Source organism: Chenopodium quinoa, unplaced genomic scaffold (genome assembly GCF_001683475.1).
Source record: "Chenopodium quinoa cultivar QQ74 unplaced genomic scaffold, ASM168347v1, whole genome shotgun sequence".
NCBI classification, from domain to species: Eukaryota; Viridiplantae; Streptophyta; class Magnoliopsida; order Caryophyllales; family Amaranthaceae; genus Chenopodium; species Chenopodium quinoa.
The window spans coordinates 2,995,159-3,019,876 of NW_018744537.1; the positions used below are offsets into that span (position 1 = coordinate 2,995,159).

Consider the following 24,718-nt stretch of genomic DNA (forward strand, 5'->3'; position numbering starts at 1 on the left):
ATTATTTTTCAACCAAATGTATCTAGGTTTGAGACTTTGAGGATGTGCATTATTCATAATAATATTAATTAAAATCTAAAAAACAAAAACAAAAAATACAAAAACTTCAAGACCCATTTTGGCATTTACTGGCAATATGATAGGTCAGTGAGTTTGGTGGGCTGGTTAGCCCAAGTTGTCTCCATATGAGTTGAGCTATAGTGGGCTTCAGTGATCAAGTCTTATAAGTCCATATGCATTTTTCCACAAGAATTCTTCGTGGAGAAACAATATAAGAATCCAAATATTTGGATACAATAAATATGGCTAATTATGACAAATCTCATTTGACTTGCTGCTGAGTCATTGGATTTATCCAAATACTAGTAGGTAATTTGAGATCGAAAATGCTATACATAATCGTCAGGGTTACACATAAAGAGCTAAAGATGAAAAATAAAATGAAATAATAACTTTAATTACACTGATTTGCGCATGATTTATCATGCATTCCTAAATTAATACTAAATACCAAATAAGAAAGGTTATTAAATTCTTATTCATAGCCGTAAGGGCTATATATAGCATTACCCATTTGAGATTATCAAAATTAGGGAAAAAAAATGGTAATTTTAGAATGCGAAAAATGATAAACATAGCTTGCTTAAGAAGCCAAAAAAAAAATATACTCTGTTTAAGGATAGATAAACATTAATTACACCGATTTTCACGTGACTATGACATGAACTCCCAACTTTATTCCATTTTAAGAAGCGTATTTAATGCTTATGTATAGTCCTTAAGAGTATGTAATAAATCAATAACATAATACTAAAACAGACGCCAAGAATGACACGTGTCACTTCTTGGTGCTGTTTTTTCCCTCCAAAATTTTTTTTCTTTGTTTTTTTATTCACTTCCTAAAAAAAATAAATTCACTTCTTTATATAATTGCAGTTCACTTTCTTAAAAAAAAAAATATTCACCAAATCATATAATTGTGATTCACTTCCTAAGAAAATATTCACATATTTTCCATATTTTTATTGTATAAAATATTATTTTATATCTTTTACCTTTTTTTTGATGTTTTACCTTGTTCACTGTTTGGTCTAATCAGAATTTGGGGCTCAATTCTTGATATAAATTAAGATTCAAACTTTTTCAATTTCATTTAAAAATATGAGGATTATATTTTGGTAGATTTTGAATTAACATTATAATTCGTTATAAAATTTTGTAAAACTGTGTGTGGCACGGGACTTAATCTAGTTCTATTTAAACACGGAGGAAGTATCAAAATTGAATTGTGTCACTTATGGTTAATTTCTTAATTAAGATTTTCGATGGGGTTCATTTGGGTTGCAAGCAGAAAAGTGCACAACTTCCATAGTTCCAAGTTCGACTATTTCAGCCAGCCCAATATATGTATGAATGATGTCTCCTGAAGTTAGACTCATTTTTCGTATTAAGGTGTTTAAGAAAGTTTAATTTGACACATTTATTTCATTACATTTTTTTGGCAAATTTAAGTATTTAACATCTATTATGCCAAATTATTATATTCCGTACATCTTTTCAAACCCATTTTTTTTTCAGCATTTCTTAGAAACAAGAGTATATAGTAAAACTTGGACCGATCTGATCCCTTTATTTCCTTTATTGTTTAAATCTCAAGTACAATCTTTCATTTGGAAAGATTTTTTTGACTAATAACAATTTATATAAGGAAAAACATAATCATATGAGATATTGTAATGCTCGTTTGGATATGTAGTTTTATAAATATTAGGAAAAATTGGTAAAAATAATCTCAACTTTTGTCTATTCGCTCAAAATAATCTCAACTTTGGATTATTATATTTTTAAATAATCCGAATCTGGGGGCTATTCGCTTTAAACGGTCCCAAGTGACCAGTTACCCTTTAAAGAGGTAATTTTTTTTTTTGGTTTAAGTGACATGTGTCACCACGTGATTGATTGAAAATTTAAAAAAAGATAAATTTATTTTAAAAAAAAAAAAACAGTTGAAAACCCTATCACCAACCCGGATTTTCTGACAGCCCCCTCCCACCACCCAGTCCAGGTAACCCAGCCCCTAACCACCGCACCCACCCCCCTTCCCCTCGCCGGCGTCGGCTTCGGCTCCAGCACTGCCCCTCCCCCTAACCCTTAAACCACCGAAACCCCCATTATCACACCCCGAAACCCTTAAAAAAGCCCAGCCCCACCGCAAAACCCCCCAACCGGCCCTCCCCCACCCTTAGAATCCTAGTCGGGGTTTTGCGGTGATAATGGGGGTTTTGGGGTCGATATTAGGTGATTTAGGAGGTTGGGGAAGGGAGCCGACGCAGGCAAGCCGGAGGAAGGGTCTAGGTGCGGCGGTTAGGGGCGGCCTACTTCTTTGGGTGGTGGTGGGGAGGGTGGTTGTGGGTGGGGCCTGGGGTTTTTTTAAAAATTTTTATTTAGTTTTTCCTTTTTTTTTAAAAAAAAAAATTTCAATCATTCATGTGGTGTCACGTGTCCTCGTAACTTGATATAATAGGTTGGTGACCGGTTGGAATTGTTTAACGCGAATAACCCCAAAAGTTTGGCTAATTTAAATTTGGGATTATTTTGAGCGAACGGGTAAAAATTGGGATTATTTTTACCAATTTTTCCTAAATATTATTTGGAGTTTCCAATAATATCTTGGAAATTATACTTCATTCTTCTAGTATATGATTTAAGATATGTTTAACAAAGGTAAAGAAATAGGTCATTTAGTATACAATTAAAGAAGTATCAGATCAACTGCACTATTCATATAGCAAAAGACAATATAGTAGGAAGATAGACTCCAAAACACCACCAAATAATGGTACTAAATAGTAATATCATAGTAGTAGATGATATCTTGAATTCTGAAAATTTAATACAAGCTTTAGTAACCAGAAATCATTATACCCAACAAAAGAATAATCTACTTTACATGCTTGATTAATACTATTTCATACATTTATAACATTAACAAACATGCAGAAAAAACAAGTAATTACGTAAACTTAAAACTTTAAAATGAATAAATTATTAACATAATCAATCAAATAATAATTCAAGCACCCAAAAACACAGATCCTCTGTTTGTAGTGTATCTCAGAGCCCTCTTTCAAGCATCTTCTCAACATTTTCAATCGATTCGAGACGTTGAAGAAGCAATTGCTGCTTAAATTTCTGAATAAATTTCTCAGCACTTTCATTTATATCTTCAGATTTCTTACTCTCTAGTTTTTTCCCAGGCACTTGCGTTACAACTTTTTTTTCTACTCGATGAAAAAATTCATCATCATGAACAAAAATCTTATTATCATCATTATTATTGCTAGACAATCTAGACTTGGTATTAGTAACAGGCGTAACCTTTTGACGATATGCACGATCAGTAGTACTTGGCTCTGCTAATTTCCTTAAACATTCGAGCTCGTCTTCATCTATACGTACAATTCTAGATTGAACAATTGGCTCTGCTAATTTCCTTAAGCATTCAAGCTCGTCTTCATCTATACGTACCATTCTAGTGTTGTTCCTCTCCATTTTTGTTGTTTGAATTTGATTTTGTATATTGAAATATTATTGGAAGGTTTTAAAGTGAAAGTTATGGTATAATAAAAATGTAACATAAGGTGTATATATATATATAGGGATTTGGGAGTATGGTTTATATTTGAAGATTATAACATGTGAGCAGTGGCTGGCTGAGTCAATTGCGTGTTATATAATTATATGTGTGATTCTTGGAAGTTTGGCAACTTTAATTTGTGTATGATTACATTTTTGAATAATTTGTATATTCATGGTTTGGTCGGTTATATGGTGAATTTTTTCTTAAGTTGCGCCGTTTTTCTTGATCTAGTTTGGCTGGCAGTCACAAGCTTAGTTGGTCTAGGTGCTTTTGATTACCTCTTCCGTCCCTAAAATTGGATATTGCTCCATACATGCTCTATTCCGATACCTTCGTCCCTCGTTTTCTTAGTAATTGTCTATGTTTCTTTTATCCAATATGAAAAGACTAGATTATTACTTATACTTAAAATATAACTTTTAAATAAGTAACGAAAGAATAATACTAGTAGAACAAAAAAAAAAGGAATGGGAGTACACTTTTAGTAAATACTCCGTAATGTTTATATTTAGAAAAATGATATTTGCATGTAAAATACTAAAAACTGAAATATTAAGAATAACTGAGCATTAATTATATAAAATAACGCACATACAATAATAAAAGTCATCACGTACTTTATTGTAATGGACTAATAATCTAGTTTGATACAGAGTAGGATGAAAAATCCACGGTGTATAGTTGCCTTGTATAAGTAGAATTTCATAGCTTTTTAATATAGTATGATAAGATCAAATGTGTTGAAAATATATTTTCTAGTCAACTAAAGGATGGTGGTTAGCCAAAGAAGAGAAGTCAAAGCTAAGTACTTCATTCATTTTCTTAGACGAGTAGTTGATTCTATAATACAACCGTGCGTACGTGCACCTCTTTTTTTTTTTTTTTTTTTTTTTTTGTTGGAGCTGAGGAAGGTGGTGTATTAAAATCAAGTTGTCTAAATCAATAATTGCTTATATCTTCAATGACAATAACAAAGTCCCGTTGATATTTTTAGATTTTATATTGGTATAATTACTATATCAATATGAGGTCTAAATATACCAACAAGATTGTTGGTATTTTTAGACTTTATGTTGGTACAATTACTATACCAACATAAGATATAAATGTACAAACAGACACTTGTTATTATCATTCATGACAATAGTAATTATGGACATGAACTTCCTCTGAATTCAAGCCCCAATAAAGTAAGTCTAGTTTGTGCATAAGAATGTATGGTTCAAGTCCAAAACAAACAAAAAGTGTATAGTGCAATTCATGTACTCAGGAAACATTATCCATGCATGTAGGATCGATGATTCTCAGCTTGAGAAAGTACGGTCCTAACTTCTTTGTGTATTTTTCTATCGAATAAAAAATACCTAAATTTGATTTAAATCTTAGTATCTTTGATTATGTATGTAAATATCAGCTAAATTAGTTTGTTGAAATATGAAAGTAATATAAAGTACTCAAAATCAAATTATATTTTTATTATTTGCATTTTATGCCTCTATCAAAACGTGAAATAAAATAAATTAAAAAATAGTCTTAGCCTTACATCTTTGGTAAAAAAGGATAATATTTTCTATTCATAAAAATTTAAAGTTGTTTCGAAAGCATAATGTAAATCACAATTATTATATACTCCGTAATAAGTACGTAATTTGAAATGTAGCCGGAATTATAAACACGGGATGAACTATTTACGGAGTGGTATGGTTACTCTGCCCTACAACCATATTCGAAGTATAGTCATCCTCTAGTATTTTAGAAGGTACACTACCAACTAATTGACTTCACTCTATAGTTATTGATGAATAAGGCTGCCCATAATATCCCATTTAATGTTCATAACCACCCACGTGTAATTGTGTTACATAATTATAACTTTTATATCCAATAATAAATAAGTTATGTAACTATAAAAACAATAATAATCAAAATAAAATAGGAACTCAATACAAGTGGAAGTTTGGCTAAATATAAAGCAAGATTGGTAGTTAATTAAATGCGTCATGTATGGGGCCGAAAGATGCCCATACAAACGCGTCAAATTTTAAATTGGATTATAATTGGATTTAAGATTATCTTTTTTTCTTGAATTGAAAATTTATTGTTCACCTTTTCGTATAGTAGTAGTTAGTTGTGTATTGGTAGGTTTTAATGTCTTATTATACGAAGCTTTGAAGAAGCTAAGCTCCCGTAATTAATTAGTTAAGCCATAAAAATATGCTTAATTAGCTTCTTATTACGTATACGTAGTTTACATGCACATGGGCTTTGTTGTAAGATTAAAGGCGTTGAATTTCAAATTTTTTGACTAATTTAGATAGAATAATGTGTACGTGGTTTAGATATGATAATCCCGGAGAAAATAATACTAATAAATTTATAAATAATTGTAATTTCAGATAAAATGAGTTGGTAATTTAATGATGAGTCTGGCTGTATATAAAGATCGTGTATATGATAAAGGAGAGTTTGACCACATATAATCTAATTAACTAGAATTATTACATATAATGCATCTGTTTCAAGATAAAATGCATTGTTTTCACTTAATTATTTACAATCATCTACTCCATACTACGAAGTATATTTGACCATGTCTCATAGTTAAGAGAATATTATGGACCGTTAGTTATAAACTGAGGCAATTCTTTATAAGCAATTTGAGGCATTGATATTTGTTTTTAGGCACTTTTGACATCGAATTTGATCTTTAAGAACCAAAATGATGCCCTATACCTTAACAACAAAACCGAAGCACACGAAACGATACAATTTCTTACATGCAAAACGAGGCGCTCATGGTCTTTTTTAATTGTAAACGGTAAAAAAAAAAAAAAAAAAAAAAGATATGCTACTAACATGAGGACAACACCGAAAAAAATTGAGTCAACGGCTAAGATTAATTATAGGCATGCATTCCTAGATCACGCATCTTGCCAATTTTTTTTAAAGCTAGTTTCTCACAAATATCTAAATTTAATAGATAATTTTTTACAATTGTTTTTCTTTTTTTCTTTTTTTTTTTTTTTTTTTTTAAAAGACACTTTTAAGATAAGTACGTATTAAGGTTATACTCGTACATAAAAAGTCGAATGCAAGTAATAAACACTGCGGAGTACGGAGTATTATGAATTTACGAGTATCGGGCCGAGACATCCAATTTCTCTAAAAGGTTGCACTTCATTATAAAGCCCAAAACATAAGCCCAAAAACAATAAATCTATCATTTAGAAATCGCCATACACAATTTTTTAGCTGAATCTTGGTCTAGCCACCTTGGCTGGTCCAGGTTAAATATACCTTCATTTAATTTTATGTGCAACTTTGGCACATTTTACGGTTTACGATACAAAAGATTGAAGGGCAAATATTAAGAAAAGTAAGTATACTATATTAAAAGGATAGGAGAGAGAAAGTAGGGCCACCCACTTGCAATGGTGGGTGGGAAAATCTGGCAGCATTACACATGGGGTGGATTTCCCTCCAAATTTTCACCAAAAATTGAAATTATTGAATTTTGGGTGAAAATTTTGGTTCCCTCCATTTTTCAAAAAAAAGACAGCACATATTTGAATTTTTTGAAGGCATTTAAAGCCTTCATTCATCATTAAGAGGACTATAAATAACAGTCTCCATTCTAAGACATTAAATGTTTACAAAAACAGAGTTAGCAGCACAAATCTTAATCCTTTTAAGGCATATAAAGCCTTCATGCATCATTAAGTTAACATTAATTACACATTAACCAGCCCATTAACATCCAAAAAAATCGGCTAAGCTGAAATCAGTCCTGCACATCAAGCTGCATCTTTCGTGTATTCCACAAAAACTCAGCAGCCCCCCTACATCATCAAGCTTTGCTGAAGAAGAAAAACAGACGGCAGAAGTTGTTGATGCTGTGTTTTTCGATGTTGATCACATACTAAATGAAGAACAGATGGCAGAATTGTGGTATGACCATGAAGAAGAAATGCAAGACGCAGGCATGGGGGACTATGAATCTGAAGATGAAAACATGCAAGGCAACCAAGAAGGAGAACAGGGCCAGCAAAACACAGAAGCTAAGGTTGCTTCCTCACAAATGCAACAACCATTTCATCAGGGGACTTAAATGGCAGACAGAAAGCAACTCAAGAGAAGACAAATTGTTGATGCAATGTTGGTCAAAATGCATGAGGGAAGATTACCAAGGGGTCACATGAAACATTTATCATCTCAATTCAATGTTCACAAATCCACCATCACAAGAATCTTCACGGAAATAAAAAAAAACAGTTGGCAAAAGGGGACTTGATTGATGTCAGGACTAAGAAGTATGGCAGAACAGGGAGAAAGCCATTGCAAATATCTGATGAAATTCTACAGGCAGTCCCTTTGCATTTAAGGCAGACAGAAAGAAGTTATACAGGAGCACTGAAGATAAGTCATGTTACTGTTCACAATTTGAAGAAAAGGGGAAGACTAAGAACACACACAAGCTGCAATAAGCCAACACTGACATCAGATCATAAGGTAGCCAGACTCAAATGGATTTTGGCCCACATATAAATCCAATTACAAGTAATGGGGACCCCACATTTGTTGACATGAAACATGTCATACACATAGATGAGAAGTGGTTCTATTTGAACCCTGATAAAAGTTGGTTTTATCTACTGCCAAGTGAGGAGGATCCATACATGGCAGTGTAGTAAAAAAGATTCAAGCTGAAGGCAATGTTTATGGCAATTATTGGGAAGCCAATGTATGATAGAAATGGGGAACTCCTACATGATGGGAAGTATGACATATTCCCATTTACTGTCCAGCAAGTAGCACAGAAATCAAGCAAAGAAAGACCCAAAGGAACTTTGGAAACAAAGGCACTCCAGAATGTAAACAGAGAAGTGATTAGAGATATGTTGCTGACAAAGGTCAAACCAGCAATCATCTCAAAGTGTCCCGAAAGTCTAGCCAAAAATGTTGTCATCTAATGGGAGAATGCAAGGCCTCACCAAGTTCCTAATGATGTAGAATTTATGGCAGCAACAACAACAAATGTGTTCAACATAAATTTTGTTTTTCAGCCAGCACAGTCACCTGATTTGAATGTGCTTGATTTAGGGTTATTTAGGTCTATTCAATCTTTGCAATATCACTCTTTTCCTAGAGACATAGATGAGCTAGTTGAAAAAGTGAGAGACTCTTATGACACATTCAATCCCCAAGTTAACAAGTACATCTGGGTTACTTTGCAAAAATGCATGATAAAGATCCTCAGGGCAGAAGGTGGGAACAAGTACAAAATACCCCACATGAACAAAAAAAAAGCTTGAAAATCTTGGCATTCTACAAGATGAAGTAGAAGTGTAGAAGGAAGTAGTGGTAGAGGTTGTGGAGTACCTAAACACTATGTTTAGGCGAGCAACTCAAGGCAATGAAGAAGCAACAGAAGATATGGAGGTAGATGCAGATTAGGGGACTCATCACAACAATGAGACAACACATGGACTGCCACACATAACCACTTAGCTATGTTAATCTGTGTTTTTTTTTATTATTCAGTTATCTGTTGGTTAGGTGTATTTTGTTGAGTACAATCATTCAAGCATGTAAGACAGTCTGTTGTAAAGTCTTTTGATGAAGGTATAATCCTTTTGTACCCACATTTTGAATGGAATATAAATGACAAGAATCAACTGTTATGTGGCCAACCAATCCATCAGAAGGTTTGTATGTCATTATTGAATACAACACTAAGTCACAAGGTTACCTCAACAACAAGAGCATTAAGCAAAATGTTGGAGCAAAATAGTTGTGTTTAGTGAAATTCAATGGAGTCCCTTCATCATGTGGATTTGGATAAGGTAAACAACACACTACAATAGGGGACTCAATACAAATCAGGATACAAAAGAAAATCAAAGGGGACTCCTTTAAGAACACAGCAAGGGACTGACTACCCAATAATTCATCAAATTAAATCTCCATAGCAGCCTCACCATTCATCAATCAAATCCCCATAGCAAACATAATCCATCAAATTAATAAAAAACTAACAGATCCATCCAGTAAGGGACTGACTACCCAATAATCAACAACAATTAGAAGGACGGGATGTAAAGTCCAACAAGCCAACATATTCCAACAAACCAACAGATCGGTCAAACACACCAGAACATACATTAAGCCAACTTAATCAAAAACAGCAAACACAGCCAACAGATACAACAACCTAACACATCCAAACACCCAACACTGTGAATATTGGAGAAATGAACTCAACAGGACCAAACATCCAATAATCCAACAGATCAGACAACAAGCCACCACAATCAGAAACCAGGGAAAAGGTACAATAACCCAACACAATCAGACAACCAACAATCCGAGTATTAGAGAAATGAACTCAACAGACCCAAAAATCCAACAATCCAACAGATCAGAACCTACCATATCAGAAATAAGCAACATAGCCATCAACCCACCAGATCAGAAATTAGCAACATAGCCATCAACCCACCAGATCAAATCAACATACTGTTAAATAAATCAAAGTAAAGGGACTCAAAATTTTTTTTAGTCAATTTAGGGTTAGGAATCGTTACGCAAGCAGTCAGTTCGAGGGTTGAACCCTTGGGTTCATCCGCCTCTCAACGTGCAGCAAAGGAGGGCAAGCCTTCTTAAGAGGAGGTGATGAAGCCTCCTCCTCTTCAGGCTCATCATCAGAGGACAGAACAACATACTGCACATCTGGCAACCCACGCATCCGCCTTCGAGCCACCAATGCCGCCTTCCTTCTAGCCCAGATCTTCGTAGGTGGCCTAGCCCTCTTAGATCTGGCGTTTTTTGTGGCCACGGAACTCCTCTCACCACTCTCACAGACCGGATCTACAGATACAGAACTGAAATCAAGCAATTTCTTGCCACGGGACTCCCCCTGACCCTCAGCCTTCTTCAGACGCTCTTCCTCCTCACAACTTTCTAGCACCTTACCCAGAGCCTTGTAGGTGGTGGATGTACAGTAAGGGCTAGCCTCACCAGACTCGTAGAATTGTCGAGGAAACGGAGATCCAGTGTCAAAGGATTGAATAAGGGACACAATCAAATTACCCTCACCGACGTCGTCGGTGGCCATGAAAGCTTCGTGAAGTGGATCAAGGTTAATCATGTTTTTGGGGGGACTCCTTTTTTTTCAAAGATATAATGTTTCAAGGTAATATCTAGAGAGTAAGATTGGAGAAAAATAGGGACGAATAGGAGAGAGAAAGACGAAGAAGATGAACTAGGGTTCAATTGAGGAACTCTCCAGAATGTTAAAGGAAGCCCAGCCATCAGAAATTAATTTTTGGTGGTTGGGAATGTGAGTAATGAGAGTAGTTGGGGGGAAATGGGGTAATAAATGGAGGGAGTCATTAGATTAGGTTAATTTGATTAAGTTTAGATTAATTTAAAGTAGGATAAGGGTAATGTTAAGAAAATCTGAATTTTTAAGTAAGGGTAAATTTGTAATTTTCAGGGTTTTTGTTTACTAAAAATAGAAAGAAAATAGAAAGTTGCACATAATGGTTAGCGGACTAAAATGGCAAAAGTTGCACATAAAAATAAACGGAGGTAGTAAGTTGAACATTTTATGTACGAGTATTATTTATATATTAAAAATGAATACATATCTATATACTACCTCCGTTTTTTAGTTGACACGTTTTGACTTTATTACTATTCACACATTCTCTTTTGACCTTGTTTTGTGCTTTATACGTAATGAAAAATATAGTCATGTGGGATCTTGTTAGATTCGTCACGATATATATTTTCAAAATATCAAATTTTTGTAATTTTTGCTTATCGTTGATTAAAGATATGAATGGTTGAAGTTGTGCATTGGAAAACTTGACTAAAGAAACGTGTCAATTAAAAAGAAACGGAGGAAATATACTATAAATATATATTTTAAACTATCTGTTTATCTTAATTTTTTTATTTATAATTATATATAGTGAATTTTGAACATGTCATAAAAATGAACATTATAATTATTAGTTGGAAAATTGGCTTAAAATAATACCAACTATCAATGGTGTGTGCAAAATAATAGGAACTCAACTATTTGCTATTAGCGGTACCACCTTTTGTACTATATGTGAAAAATAGTTCTTCGGTCACGGAAAAGTATCGCTAGGTATATTCTGTCTATATTTTTTATAATTTTTATTTTTATATTAATTTTTTGTAGCCTTTTCGAAATATATATTATGTTAACAATTTCCTTTACAATCCAAATTAATAATGCTCCACCCCTTTGTAATGTTTTTTTTTTTTTTTTTGAATTGTCTATATGTATTTAAAATACTAGTATATATATATATTTCAAAACACTTGTAGTAATTTCTACTACCACACCATAGTAAATAGGGTATTTAAATGCATTAATATTTTGATGTAATTAGTTTCAAATATTGTTTAAAAAATCCAAAAAATTTCCCCACATTATTTTGGTTGACGAATATGGGGAAATTTGAATTTTTAAAACTAATTATATCAACATAATAATGCATTTAAATATCCTATTTAATATTGTGTGATAGTAAAATTAATATAGGTATTCTGAAAAAAAAAATATTTAAATACATATTGACAATTCAAAAAATAAAAATGCCTAACAAAGGGGTGGGGCATTATTAATTTGGATTGTAAAGGAAATTGTTAACCTAATATGTATTTGGAAAGAAATTAAAACAGAAAATTAATTAAAAAAATAAAATAAAATAGTAATAAATATAGATGGAATATTACTCAAAATACTTTTTCGGTGTCCGGTGTACTATTTTGCACATATAGTACAAAAGGTGGTGCCGCTAATAGCAAATAGTTGAGTTCATATTATTTTGCACACACTGTTGATAGTTGGTATTATTTTAAGCCAATTTTCCTTATAAGTTTGGTGATACTACTATTGTTAAATATAAACATGACTTATATATGAACATATACATTTTACATAAATCAATAAAATAAACACCAATTTGCCTATAATTCACATCAATTTACAATAGGAGTTTAAATAAATGAAACGTTTTGACTTTTACGGGGTTTTAGGAAGATTAGTTGAATTTATTAAAATAACTAGTTCAAAAGCCGTGCAACACACGATTTTACAATAATACTTTATTATTTGTTTATTAGAAACTGTACAAAACGATTTATTTATTTTATTTTTTTTACGGGAAGTGCTCATATTTTATTAAGCATTAGCAAGATCAAAAGCCTATATGAGAGAAAGCAATGAAAGAACAAGCCTTAGCAAGATGAAGGATGTCGTACAAAACGAATCATTAGAAGTTAATAAAACATTAAAAAAAAAAGAGTATAATAAATATTGTGATATACCATAAGATTAATCTCAATGTCTAAATTACAGTACAATAATTAATGTGAGTACTCACGTAGTCACGTACTATTCATGTTATTCTTGTATATAACAGAAAAAATAATACTCGTATATAATAATACATTCTTTTTGATAATATCCTAAATAGTATTTTATAATATAACGTAACATTTATTATTCTTTACCACTATAATTTTTTAATATTATTTAAATTATTATAGTTGGGAATTATTCCCTGCACATAAGATCAAAATTTCTTCCTGAAATATAGTAATAACCTTCTTTTTTAAAAAAAAAAAAAAACAAAAATCAAATTTATTTGGAGGAAAAAAATTTTGGAGGCAAAATTTTTTATGAGGTGATTACACGTGTACTTAGGGGATAATAATGGGGATTACTTTAATATATAAGTATAAATAGGTAGTGAGGTATAAGTTTGAGGAGAGAGAAGAAAGTAAGGGGTTTTGTGAGGAACATTAGTTAGTAGAATATTATTAAAAAGTAAATAGAATATTATTAAAAAACTAGATTAGTGCCCGTTCGATGCACGATAGTAATAGTCTTTTTTTCCCATAATTAATACTCCCTCCGTTCCTGAAAGTTCGACTCACTTTGCAATTGCGCGGTCTCCAATGAACATCTTTGACCATGAATAACTCCGGTTGTGTACAAGTGAAGTTGTAAAAAGTTGATATATGGATTATTTATAATAATGGAAATCTAATAAGATCTCACATGCTAATTTATTTTTATTGTATAGCTTATAAAATGTGGTCAAAATTATTTTATTTTGACCACATGAATAGTAAGTGAATCGAACTTTTAGAAACAGGCGTAGTATGTGATACAATATAAAAATGAGGCAATTCATGCGGAATAAACAAATGCAATGCATATAAAAAATATGAATAATAAAGCAAAAATTATTAAAATTACAATTGAGAAAAAAACAAATTATTTTTTATTAGTTGTGTTGAAAATATTTAAGCATAGTATACATTATATCACATTAATGATGCATGTTATTCCCAATAAAACTATAAATTGTAGATGTCGTATGGATTTTTATTAATGAATTAATTTAGTTTGATAAAAAAAATATACTATACAATGTACTTCCAAAAAATTAAATAAGTAGAATAACTTTTTTTTAAAAAAAAAAAACTTAAAGTTAACATCATATATCGTATTAGCGAGAAATTTTCAAATGATAGCTTGACATATGTTTAAAAGGATCGATGTAAGCATGACCTGTTTTAGTAATAGTTAATAGATTTTTTTAAGAAAAAAAAAAGTTAGTTGGTAAAATTATTATAGAAATACTTAATAGAAAACTAACTCAATTGTTATTATTTCATAAGATTTCAAATTAACACTATGAATAGAAATGTTTTTTTCTCATTTAACCCCACTATTGTACAACTATATAATGGTAATTTGAATGTTAATATTGTATTTTTGGCTCCATCATTGTATATTTACCACCATATTTCAGCTTTCTAAATTATAGCTTATTCTCCCTTAATTAAAAAGTCTCAAAATCTTGTGTAATTATATATATATATATATATATATATATATATATATATATATATATATATATATATATATATATACTAAAAGACACACCAGCCATAACACGTGTCATCTCCTGGTGTGTCCTTAGTATTTATATATATTTTTTAAGAAAAAAAATTTATTTAAAGAAGCAGATATTTTGCATATATAAAAATAAATATAAATCTTACAGTATATTGAGAAATTATATGAATAAATATTCCAACCATCAATTATCTCCTAGAATTAAGGAAACAATAATAATCACCAAGTAAATATCTACTAAATATACCATGATTTTCCTAACATATATATTACGGTGATATATAATTTTGCAATCTTCCCTTAAAAAAAAACAATCTTTGATTTAACCAAGATACCCTTCAAAAAAAGCAATCATAGACTTAACAAAGATAAAGAAGCAGATATTTTGCATATATAAAAATAAATATAAATCTTACCGTATTTTGAGAATTTATATGACTAAATATTCCCACCATCAATTATCTCCTAGATTTAAGGAAACAATAATAACACCAAGTAAATATCTACTAAATATACCATGATTGTCCTAACATATATATTACGGTGATATATAATTATGCGATCTTCCCTTAAAAAAAAAATCTTTAATTTAACCAAGATACCCTTCAAAAAGCGATCTTAGACTTGATACCCTTCAAAAAAAGACTTAACAAAGATAAAAAAGGTCAGTTAATATAAATATAAACTATGCAATTTTTTTTAACAAGTAAGTAATAAATAATAGTAAGTAATATTATACTTAATAACTTTATAGTTGACTCACTTTTGGTAACAAACAATTAGTAGTTCGATTATATACTATTATGTCTACATTTTATTTTAATAAAGATGATGACTATATAATTAATTATGCAAACTTAGACTTAACAAAGATAAGAAAAATTGAACAAATTTAAGAAAAGCCAGTTAAATCATGCAATATTCTTTTTACCTTTTATTTTTAGGAAAAATTCACTGGAATAATCCCACCTTTGGGCTATTCAAAATTAATAATCCCACCTTTCGATTATTATTTAATAATTCAACCTTTGGATGCCTTTAATTTTTATTGGTCCCAACCGGCCATGTAACCTGTTATAACAGTTACATGACACGTGGCGGCCTGTGATTAGTAAAAAAAAAAATAATAAAAACAGAAAAAAACCCAATTTTTTTATAAAATAATTTATTAATTTTTTTTAAATAATATTAAATTTAATTAACCATAATTATATTAAATAAACAAATTATAAAAATTAAAAAAAAAACCCAACCACCCAGCCACCCCAGCCACCTTCGCCGCCCTTCCCCAACCACCCTCTTTCTCACCTCCATGAATTCTGACATACTACCAGCCACCCCAGCCACCTTCGCTGCCCTTCCCAACTTCCCTAGCCACCCCAACCACGACCACCCACCCTCATTCTTCACCTCCACCCGAAACTCAACCATCCCTCTACTCAACCCCAACCACCGCTGCTTTACCACCTTTCTACCCCACTTGAAACACCCGAAAATCACCTGTAATAGTAAATCGTTGCTTTACCACCTCTTTCTCATCTCTTAGCTAAGTGTTTCGGGTTTCTAGGGTTTCGATGTGGGTGGATTAATTGCTGTTGCTGGCTGATGGCGAGGTGGAGAGAGAGAGCAGCAGCAGGGGTTTGGAAGTGGCGGTAATGGGGCTGCTGCTGTCTTAAGGTTGTGCGTGAGGTGTGGCTGATTGGTAGTTGTTTGTTGCAGGTTGGTGGCTGATTGGTTGCGTAGGGTGGAGGTGCGTGGGCTGAGAGAGGAGGTGCGGTGTTTTGTGTGGTGGCTGCATTGGTTGGAGTTGCGAGGATTTTCGAGTGTTGGCCGGAAAGAGAGGGAAGGGGGACTAGTTGGCCGGAAAAGGGGAATGAGGCTGCCGGAATCCATGGGGGACTTGGTTGTGGGTTAGGGGAAGGTGGGTCATTTTTTGTTTTGTGGGGTTTAGGGGTGGAGGAATGGTGGTTCAAGGGGAAGGGGGGTGGCACCGGCATCGGGGGAGGGCACATGGGCGGCGACCGGTGCTTGGGAGGCAGGGGGTTGGCTGGGCTGTGTGGCAGTAGGGGTGGCTGGGGTTGAAGGCTAGAGTTGTGGGTTAGGGGAAGGTGGGTCAATTAGGTTGCTAGTTTGTTTTTTTTTTTTTTAAATTTTTTTTTTGTTTTTTTCAACCAATTAAGAAACGACACGTGTAAATTAAACTTAAAAAAAAAAAACCTACTCAACCGGTTTCTGGTCAAATGGGACCAATAAACATTAAAGGCACCCAAAGGTCGGATTATTAAATAATAATCGAAAGGTGGGATTATTAATTTTGAATGGCCCAAAGGTGTATTCTTCAAATTCCTGGTAAGACATTAGTCCAATGTTTTTAAGTTGTTTGGTTTTGTTTAATAATGTTATTAAATTTTGCTTATTTCATTAGTCCAATATATATTAGTTAGATATATATGATTTACAAGAGATACAAATATACTACGTTTAAGTTAGGGACTTGTTAAACATCGCCCGCGTTTTTCTACATAAAGCCCACAATTTATAAAATTTTGACAACTTTGCCCTTGTTCTAATTTTAACCTAAAACGAAATTTTCTCTCACCCAAAATGTGGAACAGTGCCGGATCGCCGAGGGACACCAAAGAGCCGCCGTCGTCGCCGGAAAACGAGGTCCGAAGTGGTTAAAAATCAATTTTTGGCGACGAACGTCTGGCCGGGAGGCCGCCACCGTGGAGGTGGCGCCTAGCCAGGACGCCGCCACCGTGGCTGGGGCGCCTGGCCAGGCGCCATTAACCTTTTTTTTTATTTTTTTTTTCAAATTTTTTTTCCTATTTTTTTTTAAAAAATGTATTTTGTTATTTGGATTTTCCTTGCAATTTTTTTCTTTATTATGTTTTTGTTTCCTAAATTTTTTTGTTATTTTGGTTTTTTCTTTCTAGTTTTGTTTATTTTTTGAATTTATTAAAACATATTTTCAAAATAAATTAATATTTTTTTTTTGTTTTTTTAAAAAAAATTTCAAATTTATCAAAATTCAAACAAAAAATTAAAAAAAAAACAAAAAAAAACCAAAACGAAAAAAAAATATACCTCCACGCCGCCACCGTGGCTACGGCGTCTTGCCCAGGCGCCGCCACCGTGGCGGTGGCGTCCTGGCCAGGCGTCGTCACCGTGGTTGTGGCGCCTGGGTGGGGCGCCGCCACCACGGCTCCTTCGCGATCCGGCGACTTTGTTTACTTTCACCGCGAAACCGCCTCCCGCCTCCGGTGTCGTCACTTCCCGTTTATTAGCCATAACAGTGTGTTTTAAGATGAAAGTGTGTTTTTGATGTTGAGGGCAAAAATGTCATTTCATTTCAAATTTGTGGGCTTTATGTGGAGATTTGCGGGCGATGTTTAGCAATTCACTTAAGTTAAGGATGTAATACATAAAGATTATTCTTTGGCCATATAGAAAAAGAATCATATAATTATTCTATATAAAATTGGTGAGTATAAAAAAAATCCTTTTTGCAATATTCAATAAGCAATTCTTAACATAATGTATGCACTAATAAAGGACACGTGAATTACCAATAAGTTCAAATATCCAATTTAACTTATTGTAATTTTTTTTGTTTTTTTTTATTTTTTTGAATGGTAACTTATTGCTTTATTGGTATTTCACATGTATCCAGATGGATTTTTATTTTTTTTTTTATTTTTTGAATTACCAATAGATTAAAATATAATGTTCAAATATCACTAGGCTACTGTAATAAGTTTCGTGTAAGCAAACATGTTTACTTTTTAAAACTTCAATTATTTTATGCATGCAAATAAAGTCAACTCGTGCTTATATTACAATTTACTTTTGTTAGACTTGATGTTAAGTGAAGAGCAATTAAAGGGCCACACTTTGGCACATATAGAGAATTTATTACAAAGTAATGGTCGTAGTCTTTCACAATTCCCTCTGATGCCATTACTAGATCATGATTTGGTTTCTCATGGGCTTAATAAGCTTATTCAAGAAGAACTTCGTTACAATAGAACGTCCATGGATTTAGAGAATAAAAGACTATATTCATGTCTAATTGATGAGCAAAAAGGGGTGTATGATGAAATAATGAATAATCTTGCTGCAGATGAAGGAGGTGTTTTCTTCCTTTACGGCTATGGTGGCACAGGAATAAGCTTCATGTGGAAAACACTTTTTGTTGCTATACGATGTCAGGGTGAAATTGTACTTAATGTTGCATCAAGTGGAATTGCATCTCTTCTTCTTCCCGGAGGTAGAACTGCTCATTCTAGATTTGAAATTCCAATAAATGTAACTGAAAATACAACTTGTGAAATTAAATAGAGATCCCCGTTGGCCGATCTTTTAATCAAGACAAAACTTATTATTTGGGATGAAGCTCCAATGGTTCATAGATTTTGTTTTGAAGCTCTAGATAAAAGTCTGAGGGATATTATGAGATTTTCTAATCCAAAAAGTATGGATCAACCATTTGGTGGCAAGATAGTTGTTTTTGGTGGAGATTTTCCACAAATTTTACCGGTTATTCCTAAAGGAAGTCGACAAGATATTGTATTTTCAGTCATCAACTCTTCATACATATGAGATTATTGTCGTGTACTATCATTAACTCAAAATATGAGACTTCAAGTGAGAAGTTCACATTTGAATTTAAATAAGGTCAAAGAATTTTTAGAGTGGATATTGAGAATTGGAGATGGTAAAGAAGGAGAACCTAATGATGGGGAGACAATTATAAAAATTCCTGATGACATATTGATTAAAGATGAAGTTAATAGTCCGGTTGCATCTATTGTTGAAAGTGTGTATCTTTTCATATCACATAATTTGGATAACACAAAATACTTTCAAGAGAGAGCTATTCTTGTGCCAACAAATGAGTGTGTAGAGGTAGTTAATGAGCATCTATTGTCTATTATTCCCGGGGAAGAGAAAATTTATCTTAGCTCAGATAATATTTGTGCATCAGATAGAAATGTGAGGGGTTATCAAGAGTTGTATACACCGAATTTCTTAAATAGCATCAATTGTTCAGGACTTCCGAATCATACCCTGAAATTGAAGATTGGGGTCCAGTTATGTTACTTAGAAATATAGACCAACCTAATGGTCTATGTAATGGCACTAGGTTAGTGATTACTCAACTGGTTAGCCATATAATTGAGGCTAAATCATATCGGGAAACAACATTGGACATAAGGTATTTATTTCTCGCATGCTTTTAACCCCGACTGACATAAAATTGCCTTTTAGATTTCAACGAAGGCAATATTCATTAGTTGTTTGTTTTGCAATGACTATTAACAAAAGTCAGGGTCAATCTCTTCAACATGTTGGCCTATATCTCCCAAGACCGGTGTTTAGTCATGGTCAACTATATGTTGCGGTTTTAAGGGTCACAAAGAAAAGTGGACTAAAAGTTTTGATATGTGAAAAAGAAGGAAAAATATCTCATACTACACACAAGGTAGTATACAAAGAGGTGTTTCAAAATTTGCATAACGAGGTACGTAATTTATCTTTGTGTAAATTTAAAGTTTAATTTATTTATTTCTTAAATTTACTTCCTTACTTATTTCTTGGTTAACTTAAATATGGAAAAATTATTATACAATAATATCATGGAGAGCATGTTCCTTCGTAAATCTAATAACAGAAGGCATTTAGTACTTTTATGCCACATAATAGAAATTTGAGATATTTGTTTAAAATAAGTATCATGATCATCATATGCACTATTATGTAAACATATCCCCAAATATGTAAATTATCATGCTATGCAAAATTAGTATAACAATCATTCCTAAATATAATTAAAGCAATTCAAAGATTTACACAAATAATAACGTAAAAATCTCTCAAAAATATGTTAATAATTTATTTTATGTATATCCTATCTATACTATATGAGAAGTTATTACCTTAACTTAGTATAGCTTTTTATAATTTTATTACATATATACTATATAATCTTAACATATCATTTTTTTAATAAACTTTTCAACTGTACATTTTATAATTATTTTATTATGTAATTTTACATAAGATATACTGATCTTTACGCTTTGTATGCAGTGATCATATGTAGACGGGCGATCTCATTCAATTGCTATCTTCCTTGATTAAATAATAATTGTTCAAGTTTCTTGAACAACTACTGAAAATGAAAGAAATAAAAGGCAAAGCAAATGATAACACATGTGCAATTCAACATTATTCTTTCTCTCTATGTTTTTGTGTTTTAATTAATTTTTTTAATGATTTTTTTTTCTTGATAAATACTTTATTATTAACAATAATAAAATGGTCATTGCAACATTACATTACATTACGTCAACATTACATTATATTTTATGTGTATGTTTTGTCAATTTTTGAATAATTTTTAAATAGACCGTGTACGGCACGGGTCCTAAACTAGTATAATACTAAAACAGACACTAGGAATGACACGTGTCATATCCTGGTGCTGTTTTTTTCCCTCCAAAATCCCCTCCCTTGTTTTACTTTTTTTTTTAAAGCCAATGACATTATTTAACTACTACAAAGTATAAGTTATACACAAAATATTCACCAAATCATATAATATATTTGTGATTATATTGATTCATATATATACTTTCCGTTTCTGTAATTAATATTTTCCATTCTATGTAATTTTAGATACATATCTAATGTAATATTAAATAAATATAGAGGTTCTAAATTTTACTATACAAACCTAACGTAAAATTAAATTAACTTAGATAAAAAAAAAATATACATTTAAAAGTTAAAAAATATTTTCCAAGGAAAATTTATGCTAAATTTAATATAATAATAATAATAATTAAAGATTTTTGTGAATACGACAGGTAAAACATGTACTTCGTATTAGGTTGTAGCTACTGAAGTGGAAGGTATGACAAGAAAATTTTAGTTTTTTTTTCTCTACGGGAGATAGGAAATGAATGAGTCAACTTCTCTTACATAGTTATGTGGAGCAATATTAATTTATTTTTCAATTAATAAAATAAATTTATAAAAAAATACAAATAACTTAAAATACTATTCAAATTACGTTCCTTTATTTTTGTATCGACCATTAGTAAATGAGCTCTTTATTACTAATTGAATTATATTTGTTTTTTTCCTATGAGACTAGTAATTTAATTTATAAACCGTGCATCGCACAGGCACTACGCTATTAAAAGAAAGGGGGTAGTTTTGGAGGGAAAAAACAACACCAGAAAGTGACACGTGTCATTCTTGGTATCTGTTTTAGTATTATGTTATTGATAGAGAGAAGTTATTAAATAAGGAAATGTTTTATTTATTTAAATACGGCTGTAAAAGAAAAACGTTTTATTTATTTAAACACGAAAGAAGTACTTTTGAAGGTTTTTGATAATAAGGTGATATTTGAGGCAAAAATTCGACATTATTATTATTATTATTATTATTATTATTATTTGCATGCATTTGAATAAGTTTTTTGCCGCTACTGTATAAAAAAACACCGCCCCTAAAAAGATGTTTGCGTATCAAACAAAAAACATATATAGTGAAAAAAGAACATGTAAAAAATAAAATTCGATGTAAATAATGGATACTCGAGAAGTAATGTTCATTACAGTTTGAATATGATGACTAAATCGAATGGCATATTACACAGTAACACATGTAACATCACTTTCCATAGCCAAAATGAAAGAAAGTCAACGCTCCGCTCCATACTCTAACGAGACAAATCGTATTTCAATTTCCACACAATATATTACTCCTTATCACACAACTTACAATTTTTTAATATTATACTTTGTAATAACATAAGGCACCGTCCATGTAACGCAATGTTGACTTAAACTTATTAGAATACATAAACTTTGGCATTCTTTATTTTCAATCAATAACGCATGGTTTGCTTCAATGCAATAAAATCTCTGGAGATGATTTAATTAAAAACCTCAATTATTGAGAATGACATTGAGGTATGAAGTGGTATGAAGTTAATATGAGTAAATCCTGCTTCATTCAACAATTTCTTCCATTCATCTTCAGTCCTCTCTTTAGCACTAAAAGTCACCATCATCAAGAGATCAAGGGCTATGGATGCATCGTCGAACATCGCGTGGCGATCGGGATGAAGAACCATGTCCACAATGATCACCTTTCCTTTCTTTTCAGCAACTGCTTCTTGACACTTCTTTAGGATGAGCAATGCTTCCTCGTCGCCCCAATCATGTAAAACGGACTTCATTCAACAAAAAATAAGCAATGATATTAATTGAATTGATGTTATAGAATATGTTTGACTAATGTTTTTTCAATGGATTTTGGCCTGACTTTTTTTAACTTGGTAAAACAGTCAAAATATGTTTTTGGTTATTGACTTTCTTATTGTTTGAAATGAAAAGCCAGTTTACGTAAGAATATTGATTTGTTTTGGTTATTTGACAGTTGTTATACAGCTTATTACCTTTTCTGTAGCATATTAATAATTTTTAAGACATAGTTAAATTTTAACCAAATACGAAGTATATTTATAAACAATTAATAGTCTAATAAGACCCTGTTTATTTTCTTTAAAGAAGAAATACAATAGAGAATTAGTAAAAATAATTCAATTCAGCAAAAGTAATTTCAGTTTAGTAAAATTAATTTCAGTTCAGTAAAAATAATTTAAGTTCTGTAAAAATAATTTAAGTTCAAATAATTTATTTCGAGTAGTCAAATCATTTCTAATTAGCTGGTCAAGTGATCTCAATTAAAATTTGGATCAATAAGTCAACTTTTCTAGGTTTAGCAAACTAAAGAAATCAAATAAAAGGAACAACATTATTAAGAAACAATGAGATTGTTTATTTGTTCTTCAACATACCTTGATGATAACATTATCAGCAGAAGGAATCTCCTTAAACATATCTCCTCCAACATGAGTAACTCCAGGGTATTGAGGAGCATTTGCAATAGTAGGAGGAAGATCAAAATTTATACCTTTAATATGAGGGTATGCCTTAACAATGGAAGACACCACCTTTCCAACATTACCCCCAACATCAACAAGTGTACCTTCCATCCCATTAAACCCATCCTTATACTCACTTATGATGGCATCTAAGGATGTATTAGAAGCCGCGGTCATGCCGGCAATAAACAACTTATTAACATTGGCATCCTTAGATGTCATCTCCCATAATGGTGCACCATGAGCCAACTCGAAAGGCGTTCCTCCCTCCTTAATCGAACGGCCTATTTCGAACCATCCATCCACCATCACAGGGTGGGTGAAGGTTAGAAAAATAGGGGCAAAGCTTAACTCTTGATCATGCAAGAGGCACTTTGAGGTTGGGGTTAGTCCATACAAGGCTACGCCGGGTTCATCATCACCCGGCGACAAAGACAATTTCTCATAATTAACCGTGAAGATTTTCTTTCGGGCTAACACACGCATGATGCGTGCAAGAGATGAGAGGTTTGGGGAGGGTGCCTCGAGTTTCGAGGCGAGTTCGGACAAGCTCATAGGTTGGCCATTGGAGTGTATGATATCCGCAATGCGGAGCTCAATGGCAGATCTAAGCACAAGGCTATCTGCGTAGGCAAAGAGGTGTTTGCACACCTCTTCTTGAGCTTGTAAGAAATCAATTTTCTCATAATTTTCATTATTTGTGTTCTCCATTTTTCTTAGGTTTGTTTTTCAGGGCTTTTTTTTAAAAAAAAAAAAATTATTTTTCTTAAAAGCTCTAATTGCTTAATTAGTTTGGGTTGTTATGAGGTATAAGTACGATAAATTTATAGTTTATAAATTGTTGACTTTATTTTTATTTTTGTCATGCTGTAGGTAGCTAATTTTTTTTTTTAATATATCCATCGATTTCATGGAACTCGTTCATCTTATTAAAATGTCCTGTTTTCTAACTTACTAAGCAATAACTTTATTTTTTGATAGCATAATCATTGTGATGCAATGTTTACAATTTATTATTTCTAATTCTTTGACCCATAATTTTGTACTCCGTATCACTCCATTGACTATAAGCCACTTTAATTTTGTGTTCGTTGTTGGCTTACCAAACGTTTTATATTTAACATTTTAACAAAATAAAACATGA

General features: G+C 32.0%; 3 protein-coding genes across 3 annotated transcripts; 1 reads left to right on the forward strand and 2 right to left on the reverse strand.

The window, feature by feature from the left end:
* Nucleotides 1-2,804: 2,804 nt before the first annotated feature.
* On the reverse strand, nt 2,805-3,851 carry LOC110698893. Its single transcript, XM_021876399.1, has one exon. The coding sequence runs from the start codon at nt 3,550-3,552 to the stop codon at nt 3,115-3,117; it is 438 nt and encodes a 145-aa protein (XP_021732091.1). The 5' UTR covers nt 3,553-3,851; the 3' UTR covers nt 2,805-3,114.
* Nucleotides 3,852-19,244: 15,393 nt separating this feature from the next.
* LOC110698971 lies at nt 19,245-19,724 on the forward strand. Its single transcript, XM_021876475.1, has one exon. It carries the CDS (start codon nt 19,245-19,247, stop codon nt 19,722-19,724), a length of 480 nt encoding a protein of 159 aa, XP_021732167.1.
* Nucleotides 19,725-22,216: 2,492 nt separating this feature from the next.
* On the reverse strand, nt 22,217-24,382 carry LOC110698671 ((R,S)-reticuline 7-O-methyltransferase-like). Its single transcript, XM_021876168.1, has 2 exons — nt 23,488-24,382; nt 22,217-22,860 (listed from the first exon to the last, which is right to left on the reverse strand). The coding sequence occupies exons 1-2, from the start codon at nt 24,283-24,285 to the stop codon at nt 22,561-22,563; spliced, it is 1,098 nt and encodes a 365-aa protein (XP_021731860.1). The 5' UTR covers nt 24,286-24,382; the 3' UTR covers nt 22,217-22,560.
* Between the last annotated feature and the right edge of the window lie 336 nt (nt 24,383-24,718).

Excerpts from the sequence above, each read along its gene's own strand:
- LOC110698893 (XM_021876399.1), bottom strand. The coding sequence starts at position 3,552 with ATGGAGAGGAACAACACTAGAATGGTACGTATAGATGAAGACGAGCTT.
- LOC110698971 (XM_021876475.1), top strand. The coding sequence starts at position 19,245 with ATGAGACTTCAAGTGAGAAGTTCACATTTGAATTTAAATAAGGTCAAA.
- LOC110698671 (XM_021876168.1), bottom strand. The coding sequence starts at position 24,285 with ATGGAGAACACAAATAATGAAAATTATGAGAAAATTGATTTCTTACAA. Across the intron at positions 22,861-23,487 it reads CTGATAATGTTATCATCAAG|TCCGTTTTACATGATTGGGG; the intron begins GTATGTTGAAGA and ends TGTTGAATGAAG.